At 31.3% G+C, this 23669-nt stretch overlaps 1 protein-coding gene across 1 annotated transcript in view; it reads right to left on the reverse strand.

Moving 5' to 3' along the window:
* SHOC1 (shortage in chiasmata 1) overlaps nucleotides 1–23669 on the reverse strand; it is a 64662-nt gene that overhangs the window by 5183 nt on the left and 35810 nt on the right. The window contains exons 16-25 of the mRNA XM_039870704.1: nucleotides 17282–17386; nucleotides 14343–14521; nucleotides 13199–13271; nucleotides 10633–10702; nucleotides 9375–9553; nucleotides 7560–7677; nucleotides 6420–6531; nucleotides 5349–5470; nucleotides 4493–4586; nucleotides 731–862 (exon numbers count right to left, since the gene is read on the reverse strand). Of these exons, the coding sequence (XP_039726638.1) occupies nucleotides 731–862; nucleotides 4493–4586; nucleotides 5349–5470; nucleotides 6420–6531; nucleotides 7560–7677; nucleotides 9375–9553; nucleotides 10633–10702; nucleotides 13199–13271; nucleotides 14343–14521; nucleotides 17282–17386 (1184 nt within the window). The remainder of the gene's footprint in view (nucleotides 1–730; nucleotides 863–4492; nucleotides 4587–5348; nucleotides 5471–6419; nucleotides 6532–7559; nucleotides 7678–9374; nucleotides 9554–10632; nucleotides 10703–13198; nucleotides 13272–14342; nucleotides 14522–17281; nucleotides 17387–23669) is intronic.

Raw genomic sequence — 23669 nt, forward strand, 5'->3', positions numbered from 1 at the left:
CCCAGTTCTCCTCTCTGGAGGTAAACAGTGTTATCATTTCTCGATATCCTTTCAGAGATATTTTATTAATTTACAAACAAATTCATATAGATATTAATTTCCCCTTGTTTTACATGAATAGTAGTATATTGCATGCTCTGTGCTACAATTTTCATTTTTCACTTAATCTATCTTGGAAACTATTCCATATTAGTACATAAAGAGCCTTGTCATTTTTTATGGCTTCATGATTTGAATATATTTTTAAAATAAAGGTAACAGAAACACTGTGTTTGTATGAGAACTTGGAAATATGCTCAAACAAAAGGAATTTCTAAAAATTAACTATTTAAACTTACAGGTACTTTAGAGGTATTACAACTTTACTCTTAGTTTTAATTATGTAATTGAATTACTGACAAATCATGGAATGATAAAATTTTGCTGCTCTTTTAATAAATTGACTATTCTTAAATGTTTACATTTAGAAATTAGAAAAATAGTTATGTTTTTTAAAATATTAGGTATTAAAATCATGAGATCACGCTATAATAACTTAGATTTCAAAGTTCATTATAAAAAATCTCAATAAAATAGTTCTGTGAAATTGAAAAATACAAATGATTCTGGAAAGTGATATATATGCTCATGCAAGCATTAAGGAACAAAAATATGCTACCAGAAAGGGGATTCAAATATATGTACTTATATTTGCTTTGAAAGATGTAATTTATTTATTCAGGAAATAAACCTTAGATGGTGAAACTTCAAGCCAGGATTTATCCAACCATTCATGAGGATCTCTCTTTGAGGTCATTAAATTGTGGTCAGCAATTTGTCGAATTATCAGTGCAGTTTCTTCCACTCCTGGAGACATTATGAGCTAAAAAAATACATTTTTAATGTTAGACTATAGAAAATATTAAAAAGCAAAATATATCATTCAAAAATTGTTTATAATTAGAAGAAAAATAAAAGCACAGCAGATTCTAATCTTTGAGCACTATTTTAGATATCGTTTATTAATCTGTTTATGTGAAATCCAGGATATTTTATTTGTAAAGATAAGCAATTTTCTTTTCTTTTTTATGATACCCTTATAGTTTCCAATTTTTGGAACTAAATTGTTTTTCTTCACTTCCATTTGATATTTATTAATAAAATACTTTAAATATATTTGGTGTTATATTTCATCTATATTGGAAAAGAAGCAATTTGGATATCACTAGTAATATTTAACATTTTGCTTTTTCTACATTAAACCTAATAGTCTTCAACTAAAATAAGAACTTGAAAAATATAGTGTAGTATTTTTCAAAAACAAAGTTAAAAAAAAGGCTATTTAAAGCTGTATTCAAAAAAAAAATAAGGTTTTGATTTAGAGTAGCTTTCCTTTGTATTTTTAGAATTGCTCATTCACTCTTAGCTTATTTAATACTAGATACCCCTGCCAAAAATGTGTGTGTGGGGGTGTATTAAAATAAACTCTAAAAAAGAATTTCTTAATTTCCCCTACTTCCTGTCTGTTACTTGTATTTCTCTTCATGCTGTTTTCTCTTCTGAAATGCCAGTCTTTCTCTTCCTCTTTAATGTCTATATTTATCTTCTTTTAGATTCGGTTGAAGGAAAGGTAGTTCATGGATTAGCAGCTTAATGTGGATAGAGAAATACTACCTTAAACAATCATATCTTAGAAATATGAATATCCTGTCCTATAGTAGAAAATTTTTTAAAAAGGACTGTACAAACCTCACAAAATAATTATAATAGTTTTCTCTTTCACAAGAATTTTAAATGTAAAACTGTTAGTATATACCTGGAAGTATATGTATTCTAAAGGATTTCCTTTAAATTGTGTTAAATAGATATAGCTGCACAGAAATACACTATTTGAATACTAATTTATTTTATTGCCAAGTTTTGGATGTTTTGAGAATATTTGACACTTCTATTTGAATATAAATTTTACTTTTAAAAGCCACAATTTTATGATGGTTTAATGAATATTACTTTCTTAGACAGAGCAGAGCTCATGGCTGGACTTTAGCAGATTCAGGAATCACCAAACATTGTTTTCAAATTTTTGCATATATGTGTATCTGTGAATTTTTTTGCAGAGAGTTCATAAGAAATTCACAGAATATTTTTTTTGAAATTAGAATAAAATATAGCATAATACTACTAGTATTTTCTTTTAGATTAAGAAAATGTACTTAAACTTCCTAATATTTCCTTTGTGGCTAGGCTCTTCGGGTGCCTGAGAATAAAAACTCCATTCTGATACACTCGAAAAGGCCAAAAACCATATTACTAAGTAAAGTAAGGTAAAGAAACAATATATTCTAAAATAACATAAATCTAAGGAATCCCCTTTAATGTAATCATGTCATCAGTCAGAAGAATGAGAGGTTTGAGTATTGGTGATATAAGGGTAAGTAGAGTAAATTGATATATAGCTGTTTCTCAAATTCTATGGAAAAAATAACCAACTTTTTAGATTATCATGTAAAACTTGAAACGTCTTTGGCATAGTTTGATTCAGGCGGGATCAAACTTTTGTTTGCAATGGATTGTGCCTGGGCAGTACCTCCTGTTTCATCCTCAAATGTCTTCCTTGGAACATGTCCTCTCTGAATCATGTCACTGTACCTGAACACAATATCACTCATTGATATTATGTACTCAGTGTACAGAGAAATAAAAGGATTCTGTAAAGCATATTTTACATATAACTGCTTACCATGAGCTGGGAAGAAAAGAGGCTGATTAAGTGGTGAAACCACTTGAATGGATAAATGAGACAAATTTACATTTGCCATTCATTTATTTAGATAACTTTTCTAAACATTTTATTTTTATGTTTAATATTTATCATATCACAGGACCAAAATAATCTAGATTCAATTTCAAATAGATCATTTGTTGATTTTCTTCACAGGTTGTGCTTTGATTTAATTCTATTTAGTAGATGTTTTTTTGAATATTTTTGATGCATACAAGCACTGTGCTAGATGCTATAGGCTTTACAAAGAAAAAGGGCCTAGTTCTTACCTTTCAGGGTGGAGGATGTATGAATAAATACCTCATATTATAAGAAAGGTGCAAAGTATTATTAGGAGAATGGGAGGAGGAGAGATTTATCCTGATGGTATAATTGGGGAAATTTTCTTAAAGGAGGTAGTGTATAAATTGGGCAGAAAAAGACAGAACTATGAAGGCTGGCAGTAAGAGGACTGAGATAGTATTCCTGGTGGAAGACAGGCCAGAATGACATGTTTGTGCAGTGGCTGAGAGGTAGTAGTGTGGGGGCCTATTCAGGAAATGGTGAGTAGAATGATGCTAAAGGAAGATTCACTGGGGGCCAAATTGTGGAGGAGTTTGAATCCAGCTTTGTTTGAACTCTATTTTGAGTAAAGTAGGAAGCTAAGGAAGGTCTTTTGAGCAAGAAAATTCAACTCAACGACAAATATTTATCAAGATGTATTCCTAGTATGTTCTTGGCGCTTGCACTGTGCCTACTTGTACTGTGCTAGGTGCCAGGAATACAAAAATGAATAAATATGTTCCCATTCCTTCAGAAGTGTACAATCTAGGGAGTGAATATTCATAGCTGTCTTTCAGAAATGTTAAGTAATTGGTGTCAATGTATATTATACACTGGAGTCGGAAGAGTAGAAATGAGATTACTTAAGCTACATTAAAACTCCAAGTGAGAGGTGATGAAGGCCTGAATTTAGGGAAATAGCAGTAAGAATAGAAAGTAGACACATATTCTAGAGACACTGCAGAGTTAAAAGGGGGATTTAGCTATTGATTAGATTAGAATGGTAATGCCATAAACTAAGTTTGGAGGAGGATGAGAAGTTGTATTTTAGACATGCAGAGTCTGAGGTGCCTGTGGGATATTCATGTGGAGATTGCCAGTAGAAAGCTAGAGTATAGGTACAGACCTTAAGAAAACTCAGGAAAAAATTTTAAGGATTATACTCAGAAATGAAAGTTAAATTTGTGGGAATGGCTGAGTTTATCAATGAACATAAAGTGATACCAGAAAAGTACTGAGGCCCCAGATTGGAGGAATGTCTAAATTTCAGAGCAAGGACCACTGAAAAAAAGAGCTAAGAAAAGAGATTGATTAGAGATCACAAAAATATTAGTCTATTCATGTATCACAAGATTTCCATTTTACAGCAGATAAAAACTTAGTAATCTTCCATAAGTGAGCATTTTAATCAAGGGATATTTATTTTTAATCATATTCTTCTATGTTTCAAAAAATCCAAGTAGTAATTAAGAGATAAAATATGATTTTAAATTCATTAAACTAAAGGCTTTTAGAACAGAAGTTTAGGTGGAAAGAATATTCATTAATTTGAAAACCGTTCTTTATTTGGCTTTTAAGCAGTTTTTAGTTTGCCCATTTAATGTCTTTTTTTCTCAGGGAGAACATGAATTTGAGTATAATTTTGGTTTATGAAAAATACTTATGAACAAACATATGGGAAAAGAATACCTTTACATCCAGTTCTTCTGATTTTAGCCCAAATGAAACCAAAGCTGCATAAATCAATGCTAAGTGATAAAGTGTCTTTTCCGTAAGATGGTACCTAAAAAGAATTATATTACTATGCTTCCACTCATTGGATATCTAGTTATACTTATTAAAAATTCATTTTTTCACATTTCATAATGTTATTAGAATAACCTGGCTAAGATAATACTAGTGTGGCAGACTCATAGTTTTTTGTCTACTTAACGCTTTTCGAAAAACGTTTCCACCTCTATTCTTTAATAAGATTGTTCAATCTAGGGAATGCTGAAGTGGGAGGTAGGGAGAGGAAGGGGAGAAATTTAACCTATACCCTTACTGGCCAGTGCCTCGGCATGGATTTTTTTTTTTTTTGTAATTATTCCATAACGCACATTAGTAAAATAAAGTATAGCAAGATGCTATTTAGTTGCTGTATGTAATAAGATTTTAGAGACAAGTGATTTAAGAGTGACTTAACTTTTAAAAGACAAGTCCAGAATTAAAAAGTAATAAGATGTGAGACATGTAAAGCAGCAATTCTTAGTGAGGTAGAGAGGGGAAGATGATTTGCACAGAATGTCCAGAGGAAATATACCAACTCCAAAATTCTGATTTGATTTCCTATGGGCATCCTCCACCTTGAGGATCGCTGACTTTACATGACCTTCCCTGTATCTCTTTATCTTTCTTTTTATTTCTTCCCTGACCCAGTTATTCGCTGACTTTAAAGAACTAGATGAGCAAGGGGAAAATTTCCATTGCTACTTCTGTTCACAGAAGAGGACTGAGTAAGTTAAAAAATATAAAAGTGACTTTGGGCGAAAAAATGTTTACTTACTCCGAGTTTAATGTATTTTTGGTATACAAAATTATCCAACAATAGCTGTACTGGAATGATAATGCCATCAGTCTCATAATGATATTGTCTGATGACTTCTCACAATTCAATTCTTTTAGGTCCTACCGGAAAATAAATAAAATAAAAAGATTCACTAGGTTGAATAGTTGTTATGGAATTATTACTACCATATTTCAAGAATCTATGATATATGTTATAACCTGAGAAGAAGCATTTTATGAAAAGAACCATTTTATGAAAAAATTAAAATCACACTGGAAGTAGTAGGGAGAAAGCTACACTAGATGTAATACAGTTGGTGATAGCTTCACCAAAAAAGACTCATAAGTGTCCCAAAGCCCTAGATATGAAGAAAGCAGCCTACAGAGTGCCCCTATTTGGGCAAAGTCCTTTGTAGACAGGGATTTGGCTACTTCTATTGTTAACATTTGTTCATCAGTCAGACTTCTACCTTACCATAATATTTGCCATTAATTTATACTCCATGCCCTCAAACTGATTTCTGCTCCCCAATTCCACCCTATTAAAAAAATTTCTTTGTAATTTGTACTCCAATCAAACAAATATATCAGGTAGATTAAGTCAAGAATTTATACATCTTAATTTCTAAACTATATGGATTCTTTAAGAGAATTTCTCTCATTTTGAAAACCAGCTTATTTACAGGCAGTCCCTACTTACCTTAGAGGAAATTTCATATAACCAATCATGAATTAATATACTACTGCCTTTTAAGAAACATTGTGACTAGAATTTAGTTTTTAAACTTTTTAACACTATAATTATTCTATAAATGTATTTAAAATAGGTCAATACGCAATATTAAATTATTCTATATTTTCTTTGTCTTCTTAAAGTATGTTAAAAATCATAGGGCATCAAGGAAGCTTGGTGATAGTCGTTTCCCACGGTGGTGATTTTGGCACTTGTGGCCCATTTGCAAAGTTTTGGAAGAACTCACTAATAGATTATAGTTAAGCTCTCTAATATATTGCATGGTTATATACATTTTAATATATTCAATTTATATTTTTTACTATATAGTTTTACCTGCAAAATTATGGCAGTGTGTTCATCAATCGTCATCAGTACATAATACTCTGTACCACCAAAGAGTTTCAATGACTCACTACAGCATCTCTCCACTAGTGTGATATTATATCTGTAAAATACAATAACTTGGGATGATATAATGAAATGGCTAAGAAAAATTCTTTTAGAAAAGCTGTATTATCTTCCTGCATATTAAGTTATTTGAACTATTGTGCTTTTTCTTTCATACATCAATCTATTCTACTTTATAAGTTTGAAGAATGAAATTATGATTTACTCAGCATATACAACAAATTAATTGAGATATATGTCTCATTAGGTATTTTGCTAAATATTACTGCACTTAATATTATTATAAATGTCTTAACCAATTTATTCTAGCTCTTTAAATAATAATTCATGAAACCAAAACATGCTACAAGACTAAAACATTCTGCATTCATCAGAATTTTCTGTTCTTTCTCATTAACACTGGCCTAGATTTTAATTACCTTTATTAGTTCATAGTTTTCTGTGAATGTCCCACGTACTTAAATACAAAAACAAAAGTATAGAAAATAGGTCTGCATTTTAACTAAAGTCATAGCACAGTTATTCTTCTTTGTGATACAGCTTAATGTCTATGACAACTCGTGTGCTATGATAAAATGTTTTATATGATTTAAAAATGCTCAGTGTTGGTATGACCTTAGAACTAAAAGTCTAAAAACTTTACATTTAGACCTTTACAGTCCTGTTTCCCAGGCATTATTTAAAGTCTTCTAAATAAGAATGCTCCTTCTCAGTATTATCAATGACCCAAAGATATGACCATATAATTCACAGAAAACCCACATAAAAATTCTTATTTGCTAGTAACAAAACAAATGCAATTAAATTATAAAATTGAAACAAAAATGAATTTTTTCCTCCACAAAATTAATATATATCACCAAAAAAGATAACATTCAATAATTATGATGGTGTACTAGAGGGAGAGACATAACCCTCCTGGAAAACCATTCTTATGTGATATAATTCCAGGCTTTAATCAGAGGGAAATAGTGAAACATAGGCAACATAATATTTAGCCACTAGGATGGTTAAAGGTATATATATGTATACACCTTTGCTAAAGTTATTAAATCAATAACTTACTTGGATTCTAGCAACTGAAGAATTTGTGGAGTATTAAGAAGTCCTTCAGATGCAAAAAACACATATGGAATCTGAATTTCCAAAAGAAAACCACCAAAACTATCCAGCGAAGTGCTTCCTAAATAACAGAAAAACTTATAAATATTTCTCTTTTTCCTCATACCCTAGCTCTTTTTATTTTTTACTAAACATCAGAATAACAGGTGTATGTTCAAAGAGTAGTATAAAAATAAAACATATTCAGTATAAAAAATCAGAAATCAGAATAAGGAAAGGTCTAAAGAATAAAGACCATATGTTATCCTACTACTTAGAAATAAAATTGAGTTAACAGATTTTACTAAAACTACTATATACTAAAAACAGAGGTTAGTACATACTTCGACTTTTTTCTATATAATTGCGTGTCTATACGCACACATGTACACTCACTTAAAAAAAAGAAAAAATAGGATCATATTCTACCTGAATATTAAAATCTGCTTTATTCACGTAAGTATATTGAACATTTACTGTGTAAACAAATTTAAAATTATGCACAATAACCCATAAGGAATGATATAGATCAATAGGAAAAGAATAAATACTTCAATAGATAAATGAACAAAGGACATAAATAGGCAATATTTACAAAAGAATGGCTATCCAAGATCAGTGCACATATGAAAAGACATGGGTTATGAAAGATATGCAAATTAACACTATAAAATACCTTCTGCCTATAATTATGTCAAAAGTTTAACAAACTAATAATACCTACTTATAGTAAAGATATGGGGAAAAGGATCCTCTCACATTTTCTGCATAAATGTTAATTGGGATTAGCATTTCTGGAAGGATATTTTGGCAATCTATAAAGGTGTGTATACCTTTGGTTAAATTCATTTTACTTTTTGGAATTCTTCTTTCTTAGAACAAGTATATAAAGATATATAAGATATAAAAACTACTTTACCTTGCAGTATAACTGTGGAAAGTTGAAGCACTGTAAATGCCCCAAATAAGGAACTGGTTGAATAAATTAAGTTCATCTTTGGGGTTATGGAAGAAACCTCTAAATATTAACTAGGATGCCTTTCTTTTATCTTTTCTTGGGCCTGTGTTTCAATTATTTAATCAACTTAACATTCAATTTTATATATCAAAGTAATAATTGTAGTATTTAGTTTCATATGTCAAAGTAATAATTGTAGTGTATTTTAGAATTGAGTTCAAATATCTCAGAATTCAAACTTCCCACTCATACTTGAAGTAGATAGAAAGTAACTTATGGCAAATATTGAAAAAGAGATGTGCTGAGACTAAATATCTACAGGTTTTTGAACGTCAAGAATCTAAGAATTCACAACTTTAGTCATGTGATGTGAGGAACACAAAGAAACCAAAAGAAAGGTATACAAAGTGCTTTTAGACTCTTTTCTAAGTATGTTTGTATAATTTTCTGTTGCATATTAAAAGTTTTCTGAATCAGTCAACATACTATTACATATTTTTTCTCTAAAATTCAGTAAAATACTATTGGATAAAAATATCAAATTAATATTAGATATAATTGTGATAAAATTGCACAAGTAAAATTTATAAGTTAAAGGGATGAAGATAAATATAAGCAATAAGGCTTATTTTATAAATGGAGAATATGAGGTAAGAGATAGTTAAAGGACTTGCTCAATGTCACATAGATGGTGGTAAGGAAGCTTAGAGCTTGAACTCAAGTCTTCTAATGTCATAGCTTACTCTCCATAGATCAGAAATAGAAAACAGAAAATTTTCATTCTAATGGAACAGAAAAAGGATTTTAATTTATATTCTTACTATTTAAAACTGTATCTGGAAGAATCACTTTAAAAGCCATGTATGGAATATTCAACTTTTCACAGTGTTTAGTCCAACAAGAGTTTTCTACATAATTGTATTCCACGACAAATGAGAAATTACTCCAGGAGAAATCTGCTCCAATGTATTCATTAGGTACGACTACACAGGAACTGTTACTGAAATTAAAAGAAAGCCAAGAAAATGGAATTATACTTGTATCATTACTTACACAGAACGCTAAAAGATAACTGTTTTGGGCTTATTTTATTTTTCTCTCACCTATGCCTTCTTATTGTGGAAAAGCATTGGTGTATTTACTATTGATTTGTTCTCCAATTGTGTTAATCTCTTTTAACTTTTCTTTTTGATGGTCATACTGTGACTATTTTATATCCTCAAATGCAAAGGACCCTAATTTTATTACCTGAGTCCTGGCAATAACAGACAAATCACCCTGATAAATCGATCTCATTTTCTTACAAATGTAAGGTTTTAATCTTCGAGAATCTATGTAATAGAATATTACCTAACAACTGTGAAATGGGTTAATTTTTTTTCTCAGGGGGCTTCATAAGTGATTTAACAACAACAAAAAATGGGTTCTTAAATATCACAACTTTATCTTTCCCATCTTCAAATTTCGCATAATAGCACTGACTATAATTAAAATTTTCTCCTGCTGCTTTTTACCCAGAGTGCTCTAGATAGATAGAAGTTAAAAAGTATCTACGTCTAGCTTTGATAAGATTCTATTTGATTTACATCTTCTCTTTTTATTATTTAGATCCCAATATTAGAAATAAATAATTTCTACATAAAATAAGGCAAAATAAAAACAAGTCAACACTGAATTTATTATTAGCAGGCCCTTATTGAAAGAATTTATAAAGGATGTGCTTCAGGAAGGAGAACCCAAAACAAAGGGAGGAGATATAAGAAATAATCTTGAGCAAAAAAACCTGCTAAAAACTAGTAAGCCTAAATAGGCAATCCTGTACTAACAATAACAATAAAAATGATAATTTGGGGATATTAAAGAAAGATTAGACTAAAATTCTGTACAACAACTATATATAACAAAAGGCAATAAACTGAATTAAAGCACTCTATGTAAAACATTTTCAGGAAGAGGGTAGAGACTGATTAATTGCAGATTTTATTAAACTTTTTTAAAAAATTAAATTCTAGGAGAAATAGTGTGTTCTCTATAGAACTGGTATATTTGCTCCCCATAGATAAAGAAATACATTTTTACCCGTTTAAAACACCTTCAGATTCCAGAAAATCTTTTCTTTTGTTTGAATGTAAGACAGTCAATGTTAAACCTGTTGGGAAAAAGAGTAATATGAGAAAGGGTTTTTTCATTGTTATGTTCATATGTATTTTTTAGGCGTGTCATGTACTTCACTACCACAAAAATGAATTAAATATCTGCAAACAAGGAAATCAAAATTGCTTAAAATACAGTTCTTATATTACTGTAATTTAATAGTTAACTTTTACTAACTGCACTAATAAGCAGATATTTGTTACAATATTTGTATATATTTCAGTTCAATCTTTTTCACTAGTCTTAGTCTATACTAGGTATATAGGGAGGCATTCATTATTAGCTCATTCATACATTCATTCATTCAATAAATCTTTATTAAGTAACTTCAATGTTCTAGGCATTTTTGTCGGTGCTGGGAATACAAATTAGGGCATGGTCCTTATCCTCCAGAAGCATACATTTTAGTGAGGAAAAATCAGTTAACAGAATCATTTATTATAGTCCAGGATGGTAAGTATGCCAATAATACCTTGATGCACAGAGGAAAATCATTTAAATCAATGCTTCCTGAATAAATGTTTTAACTTATTTTTAAAGGATGTGTAGGAGTTAGCTTCCTAAGGAAGGGAGAAGAGCATTATAGAAGGAAGAGGAGGTGTAAAGGCACGGAGATATGAAACAACATGGGAAATAGTCTGGTAGGACTAAAGCAAAGAAATATTTTGGGAGATGGCAAAAGATGCAGTTTATAGACGGTGGAGAAATAGTAAACAAAGGGTGACACAGGTTGAGGGTGGTATTTTATTTTATTTTTAAGACTGAAGAGCTTAAAGATTAAGGGAAAGAGTTATTAGGAAGGAAAGTTGGGCTAGGAAATAACTAATGCAAGAAAGTGCTTGAAACTGCAGAAAGAGATGGGATCCAACGTACAAGTGAAAGATTGGATTTTGAAGGAAGAACATTAATCTCCTTTATAGAGAAAGGAGGTAAAAATAAAAGAATAGAATAAATTCTATTTAATAAATTCTATTTATTCTAAATAAATTCTAAAAGGTAAGTTTGGTAAGGATGGTAGAGAGGGAAACTCTCATTAATAAATATTAGAAGACATAATATCCTTCTAAAAATGAAGGGATGGGTGGCATGGTAGGGGTTCGTGCTATAGCCATTAGATGGATAGAAATGGGAACTAAGAACATATAGGAAGATCATATAGAAGGTATTAAGAGCCCATATAAGTTCAGAAAACATGAGTTTGTAGTGATACTAATCTATTCAATTTTCTCCAATAATGCTCAGCAGCTCAGGTATAGTAAGGAGGTTAAATGGCTTGGTTGATCCTGAGTTAAGGTTTAAATGGAAGGTAGTATAGAAGGATATGATTGATTAAAGTGATGGTCACATCACCAAGCCTGGAAAAAAAATGAGACAAAAAAGGACTTGACATATTATAGATCTCTAAGATGCTAAAGATCATGAACGAGCTAGAGATAGCTATAGACAGAGAGCAATGGATCAGAATTTAAAATTCAGAGGTAGGACAGTTCTACATTATCACAAGGTTGATGGCATGGCCAAGAAGTGAATATCATTTTTGTTGTAGAGACCAATGAAACTATAAGGTCAGGGTGTTCAGTGAATCTTTCACATTAAAGATATCTAGGATAATGGCAGGACTAGGAGTAAAGAGAATACCATGAGCTAAGTGCACAATTGTCCACAGATGATGGTGAATGTTTGGGTGGTTACTAGATTATGGTAAGATTGAGTGGTAGAGAATGATATGAAAATATGGCACAGCCTCAAAGGATAGAGGAGGAATAATGTTTTGGAAAAGGTAATAGAAAGTAAGAAATGGCCTTCTCATCCCTATGAGGTGTGTCTGTCTGTCTGTCTGTCTGTCTCTCTCTATCATTTACCTACCTACGTACCTACATACCTACCTACCTATCTATAGAGAGAAAATTGTCAGCTTCTATATGAGAGAAATACAGCGAAAACAGTATCATTTGGGGAAAGCTGGGTTTCACTTAAGACAAGGGGGTGAAGACGTTTACATATAACACAAGGTAGAAAGGATTTGGCCGAGGGGGCAGTAATGGGTAGAAGAATGAACTGAAGAATGATACTGTAAAAAGGACTTAGTTTCCAATTCTGATCTTATTACCTGTGAGATTTGGCATGCCACATCACTTTTATGAACTTTAATTTCTTTGTAAAAATTGAGTTAATAAAACCTATTCATAGAGCTGTTGTAAGTAGTCAGTATTATTTAGCAACTAGTAGTATTCAATAAAAGGTGTCAGTTGATAATAATATATATGCAAGTACATTTATTTACATTTAAGTACATTATAGTATATTTATATTACAGACTTATAGTCCAGATTGGTTTAAAAACTGGTTAGATCCCACTGAGTTATTTACTTTTAAAGGATGAATTTTATGGTATGTTATTTTATCTTAATTTAAAAACTTGGTTAGATCAACAGAGTTTTATATTTTCAAGCACATGTTATAAAATGAAGCATAATTTAAAACTCCCTACCTTCCATTTTGCTAAGGATTTCAATGAGTAAATGTTTTTCATCATCAGAGTCCATTCTTATTATGATCAGCACCTGATAAAAAAAATAAGAATTATATATATGTATATCTGAATGATTATTCTTTTTCATAGTCTTGCTACAGTGACAAAATAACAAACTTAACTGGTTACATGAAACTGATGACAATAAGATTCAAAGTAAAATTTGTTTTGTAAAAGATGTCATGCTTGAAAACAAAGAAATAAATTTTGGTAAGATCAAATATTAATGAAAATATTTTGCAGTAGGGCATTCTTAACATTCTTCAAGTATTCCCTTATAAGTGATTCTATCTAGACATAAGTTGTCTCTGCCTTTACTGTTAGTGCTAAATTCATTCCAGGCAAGTGTGAATTTGTTGGAGAAAAACAATGATTTGCTGCTACACCTTCCTGTTTACCATTACAGTTTTTTTTTCTTGGTGGCGGGAGAGGGGAGTTGAGGAGGACAACAAATCAATATCAATTTTAAATTTCTTACTGACTGTTTTATTTCTTTGATAAACAAGTTACAAAGTAACTATAGAGTTGGGGATAAAAATATAGGAGGGACAGAGAGAAAAAAGAAGACCAATTTGTAACCAGATTTAGTGTAAAGCATTTGAAATGTTTTTCTGCTTGAAAAGATTTTAAAAAGCATTTTCTCTTAAATATTTATTAATGCAACTTTCGTATGCTTGAAGTAAGATGGGCAAAAATTTCCAATATAATCCAAGGCAAAAACTAAGTGCTTTTTTTGGTAGAATTATATAAGATGAGATTCTGGCTCAGTATCGAAAAATAAATTATTGCAGTTCTATTATTGGATATATGCTCATGAACTTATAAGTACCAGACAAAATTTTTGAGATTTGGAGGAGCAATCCATAGAAAATTGTGTATAATAAAAATTAAAGTATTTTAAAATTCAAGACATATGAATAATGATGTAGATCATCCTTCCTCTGGGTCTGATTTTGTTTTATTTACTTATTTAAGAAGAAAACAGTCAAAGGACCAAATAATATAGACTATTTTATAATTTCAAAGTTAAATGCAAAAATTTATCTTACATCCAAGTCTTATTTATGCTAATTACTATTATCTGCTCTATTCCAGTATTTACCTTAATTTGCTGTTTACTTTGCATCCAATTTAGTATCTGACATTGTAATTCTTGTATCTTGTAGTTGGTTTCAGGCTTTTTTTTCCTAATGAACTGTACAATTTCTAACTGCCTCCAAATATCATCCAAATAAGAGCCTAAAATACTTTTGTAGACATCTTTTGCATTTGACAAATATCCTGTTAAAAACAAAAGTGGAAAAAAATCATGACTTTTTGTTCTTTGAGAAACTCCATGGTAAAAACCTGAAAGGAAATGAATCATAATAGAGACAGTTAAAACTTCCTTTAATCCTTTTCTGATTTTGATAAAAGATATGGACTAATAGAAACCTTAAAATTGAGTGAAGCCAAAAAATATTTACCAAATATCTCTTTTTAAGCTACATAACATCAATATAACCTGGATATACTCTACATATTCTCGGAGTATATTCCATGCTTTCCTGCTTTCTGGCTTGTTATATGCTATTGCTTTCTTCCTAAACCCCAGGACCTACACTTTCATTCAAGTCCTGTGGAAATGCCACTTCAATGGAATTTTCATGGTATTTTATCTATACTGCTTTTGCATGTGATTTCTGGTTATTTGTGTATATTACTTAACAATCTCATTAGTTTACAAGCTCCTGGGATATAATCCATGATATTTATGCATAATTAATTTGTATAGCTGCTATAACAGCAGTGCTAAAATTCAGACTCACCAAGAGCAATTTTTAAACACAGAATCCTGAGACCATTCTTGAAGGTCCACGTTCAGCAAATCTAGATTGTGTCCCAGGGATTTCTCTGTTTAAAATGCTCTCCTAGTGATTCTACTGCATAGTGTGTTTTGTAAATTACTAAAGTAGAGTACCTGGCATAGTAACTTATCAGGTGTTCAATGAATAGTTAGGCAAAAATGAAATAATAAATTGACAAAATTTAATGTTTATCTTTTATATTTATATACATATTAATTCAAATGTTATATTAGTACATCTAGACTGATGGGCAATTTAGAGATTGACTTATGTTTTGTCTCCTAATCTCCAAACCTCCCTCAGATTCTCCTCACTATAATTACTTAACCTTCTGGAAGACAAACCTAATCCAGTAGCATCCCTATTTCAATGGCTTCCTATCATTGACAGAATAAGGTGTACACTCTTTTGTGCAGCTTAAAAGGCTCTTCATGATTTGGCTCTTTCTTACTTCTTCAGGCATAGCTCTTACTGTTTTCTCCCTTGTACTCTTCAATTTAGCCCCATGGAACTGTTTGCAGCATACTCACTGGGTCATTCTTCTTGGCTCTTAATTCTGCCGATAATGTCCTTTCATAATTTATTTACTTGGCAAACTCCTACTTATTTTTTTTTAAAAATATTCAGCTTAAGGGTAACTGTCTCCGTTCTTTGTGCCATTACTACATATCTCTACTACAGTACCCATTACACACTACTGAATTTATTTCTGATTTAAAGTCCAGAAGTGAAACTCTATACTTTTAACCTTGAAACTTCCAATTTGCTAGCTTGGAGGAGGAAGCAAACTGGAGGCTGGGAGAAAATACAAAATTCTGGAAGGGAGCAGGACAGGCAGCTAGACCCACATGAATCTTTCTTCTTCTGCCACTATAGAGAGAGAAAGAAAGAACAACCTAACTTGCTCTTTGATTTTGAGAGGTTTAGAGGAGTGAGAAAGCCCTCCACTAAAAATGTTTGAGGCAGCTGCGTTATTCATTCTGCCTTGGTACCCAGGGCTTGAGAAGTTAGTTTCTCAACAGAGATTTTACTTTTATAGTATTCTTCGAGGTAGCCAAATAGTAACATCAAAGTTTGATTTACTAAAAGCATTTCTTTGAGGAGCGAAAACAATTTGGTCCAAGTATGTAGCTCTCCATGGTTTCACTTAATCCTAAGGTAAATTGTAGAATACTTAAAAACAAATGTACTTTAGGTAATCCTCCATAAATATTATTTCTCTAATTCAAGGTTTTGATAAGTATTGAGCAGCAGTGAGTCACAACTGTATTCTTTCTACAGCACTGGAAGCTCAGATATTCTAGATTCTGATATTCTGCCTTTACTAAAATGCTTTAATACTCAGCCTAGCTGTAACTTAGTTATAATACATAGCCAGATAATCTAGTATAATACTTTCACTACTACTCAATACTTATCAAGAACTTGGATTAGAGAAATAATATTTGTTCGGGTCATAGATAAGAGAAAACATCTGGGTCATAGATCAGAGAAAAATTATTTTTACTTTATATTTTAAATAGGTTCTAGAAACTCTAAATTATAAAACATAATCCTATAAGCATACTATTTCTAAACAAGTCTAAATAATCCTGCAATAGGGCCCTGAAGCAGTAATGTTGTAAAACAGATATTTTAATGATTTTGATAGAAAAAATTTGCAAAATCTTAAAAATTTCCAACACATTGAAAATAGTCTTATTTTTCTTACTCAAGTAGTTGATATCCTAATTTATACACACAACTAAAAAAGAAATTGTGGAAGATCTTAACTAAATATAGTTTAGTTATATTTCATCTAGCAAAGATTCAAAGCCACAGACATTCAATGAAGACCTAATATGTATATGGCAAAATGTCATCTTATATTAAAAATTAGTACATGATAATAATTATGCACATCAAATCTGCTTAAGGCCATTAGGGTTCTATAATTCAGGCCTAGATTAGAGAAACCTAAACCTATTTTTCTAGATAATGATAGTTGTTACAGCTAATTTCTTTTAATGAGTATAAACAGAATAAAATATATATTCCATCGTAATTATGTCAAAATGTATATAATGTTTAATGTGAAAGTAAAATAAGTTACACAGTTTCTTATATGGTGCATCTTTTTCAGAAAAGTAAAAGTATTTTCAGATGACCTATTTCAATAGAAAGAGAAAGAAGATTAAAAATTTTCCCCACAAACCCAATGCTGTGTCCAAGCTACATGTTAAAAGGACATCTCTAATTGATACCAGAAGGTGTAAGAGAGCAGCATGCTTGAACGTCGTTTCTCTTTCATCATTTGTATCTAAGTAAGCAAGAACATTAAAAACATTATACATTAGAATTTTAGAATATATATCCAAATGCTTAACAATAATAGCTAACATTTATTATTGAGTGCTTACTAGGTGCCAGGCTGTGTATAAGCTGGTTATTTCATTGATTCTATAACAATAATCTTATTAGGCAAGTTTATTATGATCCTTATTCTATGGATGAGGAAACAGTCTTTATGAGGTTAAGTAATTGTCCCAGGTCGATTTGTGAATAAGTGGTGGAGGTGGCATTCAAACCCATACAGCTAACCTTAGAGCTCATATTCTTGTTGCTTCCAAAGAATATCCAATTATTTCTACTCTTGGTGGGGAAAAAGGTCAATGATTTCCAGTTATGAAGCAAGAAGAAAATTAAACTCATTATTGCCAACTGGTTAAATTAAAGATGGAAGATCATAACATAAAGCAATACCTTGAAATGGGGGTGGACACCTAGGAATATTTGTCTAAAGATGTGACTCAAGCAAGAGCTGTAAATATAGGGCAGCACAATTGTCTAATTAATGTGTCCATGTAGTTTCGAGAGCTTTTTGATGATGATAGATTGGATTCTGGTGTGAGCAAAAGTGAAACCAAGAAGACAGGATCCTAGATCCACTGCCCCAGTTTAACCAGAGAAGTTCTACTTTTCTCTGTTTTATACAGTGGGATTCCATTAAATATTTATTTGAACAGATTCCTGCTAAAATGTTTGAAAATTGCCAATCTAATAAATTTTTAGAAATTAAGAGGCAACAGGAAAACCAGTTATGGGTAGTACATGTCCAGCACCTTGAAGGACTTGTGGAAACAAGTCAATCAAGAACTGGAAGGGAAGAGAATAGAACAGGGAAACCAGATTTGATATCATTTTTCTTCTGTCCTTAGGAGTATATTTCTTACAGTGTATGTCTGAAGCTGATGAATTCTTTCAGTTTCTATATGTCTGAAAACATCTTTATTTCACCTTTATTTTTATAATATATTTTTGTCTAGTGTAGAAAACTAGGTTGATTTTTTTTCTCAGTATTTTAAAGGTGTTACTCCACTGTATTTTCACTTGCATTATTTCTGACAAGAAAACTGATATCATCCTTATCTTTGTTCCCCTTATTCAACATATCTTTATTTCCTTCTGGCTGCTCCTAAAATTCTATTTATTACTGGTTTTGAACAACTCGATTATGATATGCTTTGGTGCATCTTTATTGTGCTTCTTGTGCTTAGAGTTCATTGAGTTTCTTGGGTCTGTGGGTTTGCAGTTTTCACGGAATTTGGAAAGCTTTCAGTCATTATTTCAGTATTTTTTGTTTACCCCCTTTTTGCCTTTTCTTTGATAACTCTAATAGTACTCTAGGCTATTTGAAGTTTCGTAGCCTATTGATGCTCTTTTCTTTCTTATTTTTAAAATTCTTTTATCTACTTGTGTTTTATTTGGGATAGTTTCTATTGCTATGCCTTCAAGTTAACTACTCTTTTCTTCTGCAGTATTTAATCCATCATTAACCCCATCCAGGGCATCTTTCATCTCATACATTATAGTGTAGTCTCTAGAAGTTTGATTTGTGTCTTTTTCATGTCTCTAAATTATTGAACATATAGGATATACTTATAATAAGTTTCAGTGTCCTCTGGTGATATTAACATCTTTGTCAGTTCTGAGTTTTTGATTATCTCATTATGGGTTGTGTTTTCCTGTCTCTCAGTAATCTTTGACTGAATGCCAGACATTGTGAATTTTTCCTTTTTGGGTACTAGATAGTTTTGTATTCATATACATCCTCTTAAGCTTTGTTCTGGGATGCAGTTAAGTTCCTTGAAAATAAGTTTAGGGGAAATCATTCTCTACTAGTGAGGCAAAACTTTCCTAAGTATTGTACTCAATACCCCACAAATTTTGAGTTTTTCTAGTCTAGCTAGTGGGAACAGGCATTATTCTCTGCCCTGTGTAAATGCAGAGTACTATTCCCTCCATCCTTTCAGAGGGTTTGTTTCCATAACCTCAGGTAGTTCCCCAACCTGACATATACTCTGTGATCAGCTCTGCTGAATAGTCGAGGGAGACTCTCTACAGATCTCCGGGACTCTGTGTAAAGCTCTCTGCTCTCTAATATTCTATCCTTCAAACTCTAGCTGCTTTGGTCTCCCTGGCCTCTCAGTTCTGTTTTAACTCAGATTGTCCACCATGCTCTTCTTCTGGTATATCTGCCATGGCCTGGTGATTCTTTCAAAGTGGTAAGCTAAAGCTAAAGCAATGGTAGGGATCAACTCATTTGTTTCTCATTTCTCAGGAATCACTGTCCTTCATTGCTTGATGTCTAGGCTTTTAAAAACTGTTTTTGTGTATTTGTCTTTGTCATTTTTTTTTCTGTATTTCTGGCAGGAGGGTAAACCCAATTCCTGTTATTCTATCTTGGCCAGAATCAACTTTAATCTATTTTTTGACCTCTCTCTTTTTTGGGAGGAAACTAAGTGGTTCAGGTGCTATCATTAGTAGGGTTAATTTGGTTTCTGTAATAGGAATCTGGCAAGTAATATATGTCAATGGAGCTCCACTAGAAGCAATACCAGATGTTATTTCTTAACTTTTTCTCCTTAGTTAGCTGATCCTCCAGTATTGGTCTATGGGTGACATATATTGAATTACAGTTTTGCCTTCACCCGTAACTAATTTCTGCATTTTCTACATTAAATTTTTACTAATATGATATATAATCCATAAATTTATAGCCTTTTCAATAATGATTTTTATTTACACTCACCTTGGTGAAGAGCATCACTTATTACTTTTTCTTGTTCCTTTAAGAGAAACCTTGTTTGGTCAAAAACAACAGTGGCAAATTTCCAATTAGCAACAGGAAGAGTACAGAAGCATGCAAGCTTTTTTAAGATAGGAGTAGCTGCTGCTTCTAGGATACAGTATGCTTTGCACTGGCTATCTGCAAAAATAAAAGCATGAAAGGCAATATTTTTATAAAGATGGTGTGTTCTTGACAAACCAATTAAACATGTTACTTCATGGAAATCTGAACTCTAGCTAAATTCTTTACTGAGTTAAAAATCATGAGTTTGTATAGAGGCTTACTTAAGGAATTTTATTCTAAATAAACTAGTAAAAATGAAACACTGCCCCTGTACAATTAGTATAACTTTATGGCTACCTTGTTTATTAGAAAGTATTTATTCAATAACTAACTCAACATGGCAACTATGAAGAACCACATAAATAGAATCATATATATTTTTTCTCTTCCCTTGACTATTAACTTACAATCTTAAGACAACCAAATTTATGGCAATGACAAATTGTTTCTAGTTTTCACTAGAATATCAATGTTTAATGTATTCATCTAAAGGCCATGAATAAAATTGAACCAAAAGAATGCAAAGATGTTCAAGAACTAGTGTCATCTTTCCTTATCGATTTTGATAATGAGCATGATGTTTGTAAGTAGGCTGTTCTTTAGGAGCCAAAGTATATTCTTTATAGTGAAACAAAAATTTTAATCACTATAGGAATCAATAATAACTTATTTATATCACCCTAATAGTGTGTAAGGGAACAGAGAAAGCAACCCTTAGCAGATAATTTTTTAGTCTGGGCCAAAAGTCTGAATTGTTTGCTCTTCTCTGATGAATGTAGAGAAGCAGCGGTTTAAATGAAAGAAGAAATAACAGTGGACTGGAACAGGGCAATGGGGAGGGACAGAGGTAGTAAACAGGGCATTCCAGGGTTGGAAATAACCTGAAAGTAAGAAGAAAATACATGGAAAATGAGGTATATTTTAGAGACCCAGGAAAAGTCTTTCAAATTTACTTAATTTGATTGTATCTTAAAAGCTTATAGCATACCTGATGCTTGAATTTCAATGACATTATCTATTCTCTTTTCTTGATTTATTTTCTCTAGAGTTTTATTAGTACAAACAATAGGACTTTCTTCTGGAAGAGTTGAAGAATGTTCTTCTTCATCTTGATATTCTAATAAAAAAATTTGCATTGTTCAGAAGAAACTTAATGTTGCTTTACTTAAATGCTTTCTTCTATTGTGATCGCCATTGTTAAAATTCTTTGAAACCTATCAGTATTAAGTTGAACTATTCAGGTCAATGAATCTAACACTGCACTAGGGTAGGAAGCTGAGTGGTAATAAGGGAAAGAATGTGGCATCAGATCAGTGTTTCAATCTCAGTTCTGACATTAGTCTCGGTTTTCTAATATATAAAATATGGAAAAATATACCTACTTTGAATATTGTTATAAGGATTAAACAAGTACAGTTCCCAACACCTAAAAAAAATGTACTGTTCTACTTTATTTCATTTCTCTATGACTTTCCACATACCCTTTCTTCTCTATGTCATGAATCTATCCTAATCAGCTCCCCTCCCACCACCATGGGGAATCCTGTCCCAGTCCGATATAGTCTGGAACTAGGTAGGTAACTCTGTGTAGTTCTGGTGTTTAGTTAGCAAGCCATTTGGCTCTCAGACTAAGATCCTTTCTCCAACTTAGTCTTTATTAGTAAAAGAGATAATATTTTGGTATATATTTTACTTCTTGTCTTATTTTATAATTGATTCAGGGGCAAGATCTTGTATACATTAATAGTACATAGAACAGTAAGACCTAAATATGCTCTAACTCTCATATATAAATGTTTTTGTACTAAAAAATATTTTTGTACTTATTTCATCTGGGTAACCTGTGTCAAACATGTTCTACAACACAGATTTTCTTTTTTTACTAGAAGTAAAATGTTATTATGACACATTACACTACCTTTGATGTGTTTATAAGCAGTGAATGTAAAATAGTTACAATAGAAACTCTTTGGTAAAATAAAAACGAGTAGTAAGTAATCAACTAGGCAAAGTGTTCTTAAATACACATTAAAATATAAGTCAAAATACTAAGATAAAAATATTGGCTAAAAGAGAAAGAAGAATGCAGAACGATCAACAAAAGTTAAAAATATTATGATTCTGTATGGCCAAGTTGTAGAAAGTTTTACAAATAATGACTTTTCTTATAAGTTCAAATGCACCTTTTAATTTGCTTGAAAACCTATATTTCTCCATATATCTATATACATCTATCTCCATACACAATAAATATCATGAATCAATGATGTTTTCTTTGACTTTGAAAAATAATATATTCTATCTAGATTTATTTTTTTTTCTTTCTATAATAAATTATACATTTAGTCCTTGAAGCTATCATATCTATGCCAAAATATTACTAAATTACCCACCATCTTTCTCATCAATGTCTGTGACTTCAGTCTTTGAGGTGCAAGTTTGTTTATTTCGCAGCATCATAAAGTCATTCAAAAGGTCTAAATTACTCTCCCGTTTTTTACCATGTTTATAAGACGCTTTTCCAATTTTTGAAGAGGGAGATGATTCAGTAGATAGTACTGTACAATCAAGTTGCAAGTAATCGTTATTTTCTTCATTTTGTATTATTCTGTAAACTAGTTCTTGATCAATTTTTGTTTTTTCTTGTTGTTTTGGACTTCTAAGAGAGATATATTCATCAGAAAAACACAGGTCTGGCACTTCTTTTATTGGAGATGGACTTTTTTGTGGAAGTGATAAATTATCACTTATAGATTCCTCATTAATAAGTTCAATAGGTGAGGAAATACTTGTATGGTCTAGCCATGCTGAAAACAAAAAATAGAAAATATCCAAATGACTTCCATACCTAAATAAGTATTCTACTAGAGTATTAGGATAACTTTGTGAGTTTTTATTAATGTCATTTGATTCTTAGGAGTACTTTGTTTATTGCTTTGAAAATCAATATTTGATCTGAATAAAATACATTTTTTTTAAAGAATAAAAACCCAGTGTATCTTTTTCTCACTATCAAAGCTAGATTTCTAGGCAAAAAAGAATTCCAGAAAAGCCTTATTGCCAATAGGCTTATTGTAAGTCATATCCTTGGAGGTAACAGTTACTCTAAGGGACAAAAACTTACATACCAAGCAAGCCACAGACTGAAAGAAAATACTTGCAATACATATACTTGAAAAAGGTCTGTATCCAAAATATACAAAAAACTCTTATAACTTAACATTTAAAAATAAAGCCAATTAATAATTTGACAAAATGTTTGAACAATACTTCATATAAGATATATACATGCTGCAACATGAACGAATTTGAAAACATGCTAAATGAAAGAAGCCAGTCACAAAAGACTACATATTGCATGATTCTAGTTACATGAAATGTGCAAAATAGGCCAATCTATAGAGACAGA

This window comes from Pteropus medius, unplaced genomic scaffold (assembly GCF_902729225.1).
Source record: "Pteropus medius unplaced genomic scaffold, Ma_sr-lr_union100, whole genome shotgun sequence".
Classification (NCBI taxonomy): Eukaryota; Metazoa; Chordata; class Mammalia; order Chiroptera; family Pteropodidae; genus Pteropus; species Pteropus medius.